Source organism: Amphimedon queenslandica, unplaced genomic scaffold (genome assembly GCF_000090795.2).
Source record: "Amphimedon queenslandica unplaced genomic scaffold, v1.1 AMPQUscaffold_2613_Cont25385, whole genome shotgun sequence".
NCBI lineage: Eukaryota > Metazoa > Porifera > Demospongiae > Haplosclerida > Niphatidae > Amphimedon > Amphimedon queenslandica.
In genome coordinates, this window is record NW_003557052.1 from 1 (window position 1) to 1,316 (window position 1,316).

Below are 1,316 nucleotides of genomic sequence, written 5' to 3' on the forward strand. Positions count from 1 at the left end.
ATAAAAGTACTGATGCATTCACCACTATATATTTGTCTCAATGTGGGCTGATTAATTGAACATTATTGGGATGTAAATTTGTATTTAATCTTACTTCCATTTTCTTCACTGTTTCTCGAATGAAGTCTCTTTCAAACAGGCAGTCTCTATTGAAAATCTTAATTTTACCTCTACATTTTAAATTTAAATTTACCTGTCACTTTTAGAACGGTCAAATGATGGATAGTGTGTAGTGAAATATTCTTTTCCCCATTTTGTTGAAAGTGTGAACAAATCATCATCATCATCATTGCCACAGTCCGGTGAGTTAATATAATCCGGCATCAAGTATTTTGGGTCTTTTGTACCAACTATTGATTGTGTTAACATAGATTAACAGTGTACTATAACTTATTTTTAAAATTGCATGCAATTGTTAAAAATAGATTACTTCTGTACATGTACCTGTAAGGCAGCTTACTTTTTGATAAGTCATTCATACGTTTGCTCTCTGCAGCATCATCTGTATTATCACCATTAATAAATAATTTTAATTATAATTGACATGTATACCTTCATTAATTTCATACAATGTATCTTCAATTTCTTTTCTCTTGTCATTTTCCAAATATATTAAGTTTATGTCATATATTTCTGCAGTCTTGCAACTTCATTGTTCATATCATAGTAAGATTATTATTTAAACACTGAAATATTTAAAATAATTACTTACCATGTTTTTAGCATGATACGTTTGAAATTTTCCTTTCATTTTAAGCAAGTAATAAAATTGTACATTTGTTTTTAGCTTACTTTTGATTCTCCTTTATTAATGAGACAATAAATATGCTATTAAAGTAAAAAAAGTATTTGTTTAATAAATGGGTACAGGACCATACCTTACAAATTTCTTCATTGTAGTCTTGAACTGATTTTCCCTATAATGTGTAGCATAAAGTTTGAATTATTTGGCTATAACTGAATTATTTGTATTACTTCAATATATTTAATTGTCCAATTATTATATTGTCTCTTCACTTGGTTTATCCGGCAATACCATGTTGCTACTGCTTTTCTATTGTTAAAAATTTTACTATTGTGCTTCATTGCACTTGATTTTGTATACCTAAATGCATTAATTAACTTTCCATTTAGCTTTGTTTCTTTATCATGAAATATTACCACTGTGTGTTCAACTGGTTTTGAGTACTGAAACAAATTAAAATACCTTTTTACATTTAAAATATATGCTACTTACCAATAGTGTTCTGTTTAAAAATGCTGGGCAAATAAATAGTTCTATGTCATTATTCTGCACATGATCAGTTATTAATATA

The 1,316-nt window shown here is 27.7% G+C and overlaps 1 protein-coding gene across 1 annotated transcript; it reads right to left on the reverse strand.

Moving 5' to 3' along the window:
• Nucleotides 1–10: 10 nt before the first annotated feature.
• LOC109593166 (uncharacterized) lies at nucleotides 11–1,293 on the reverse strand (the record flags this gene model as incomplete). The annotated part of the gene is made up of 11 exons (XM_020008375.1): nucleotides 1,238–1,293; nucleotides 1,106–1,188; nucleotides 976–1,054; nucleotides 879–917; nucleotides 793–828; nucleotides 713–744; nucleotides 553–647; nucleotides 461–502; nucleotides 194–350; nucleotides 95–146; nucleotides 11–47 (listed from the first exon to the last, which is right to left on the reverse strand). Coding segments are annotated over exons 6-11 (397 nt in total), but the record flags the coding sequence as incomplete, so codon positions are not given.
• Nucleotides 1,294–1,316: the final 23 nt, after the last annotated feature.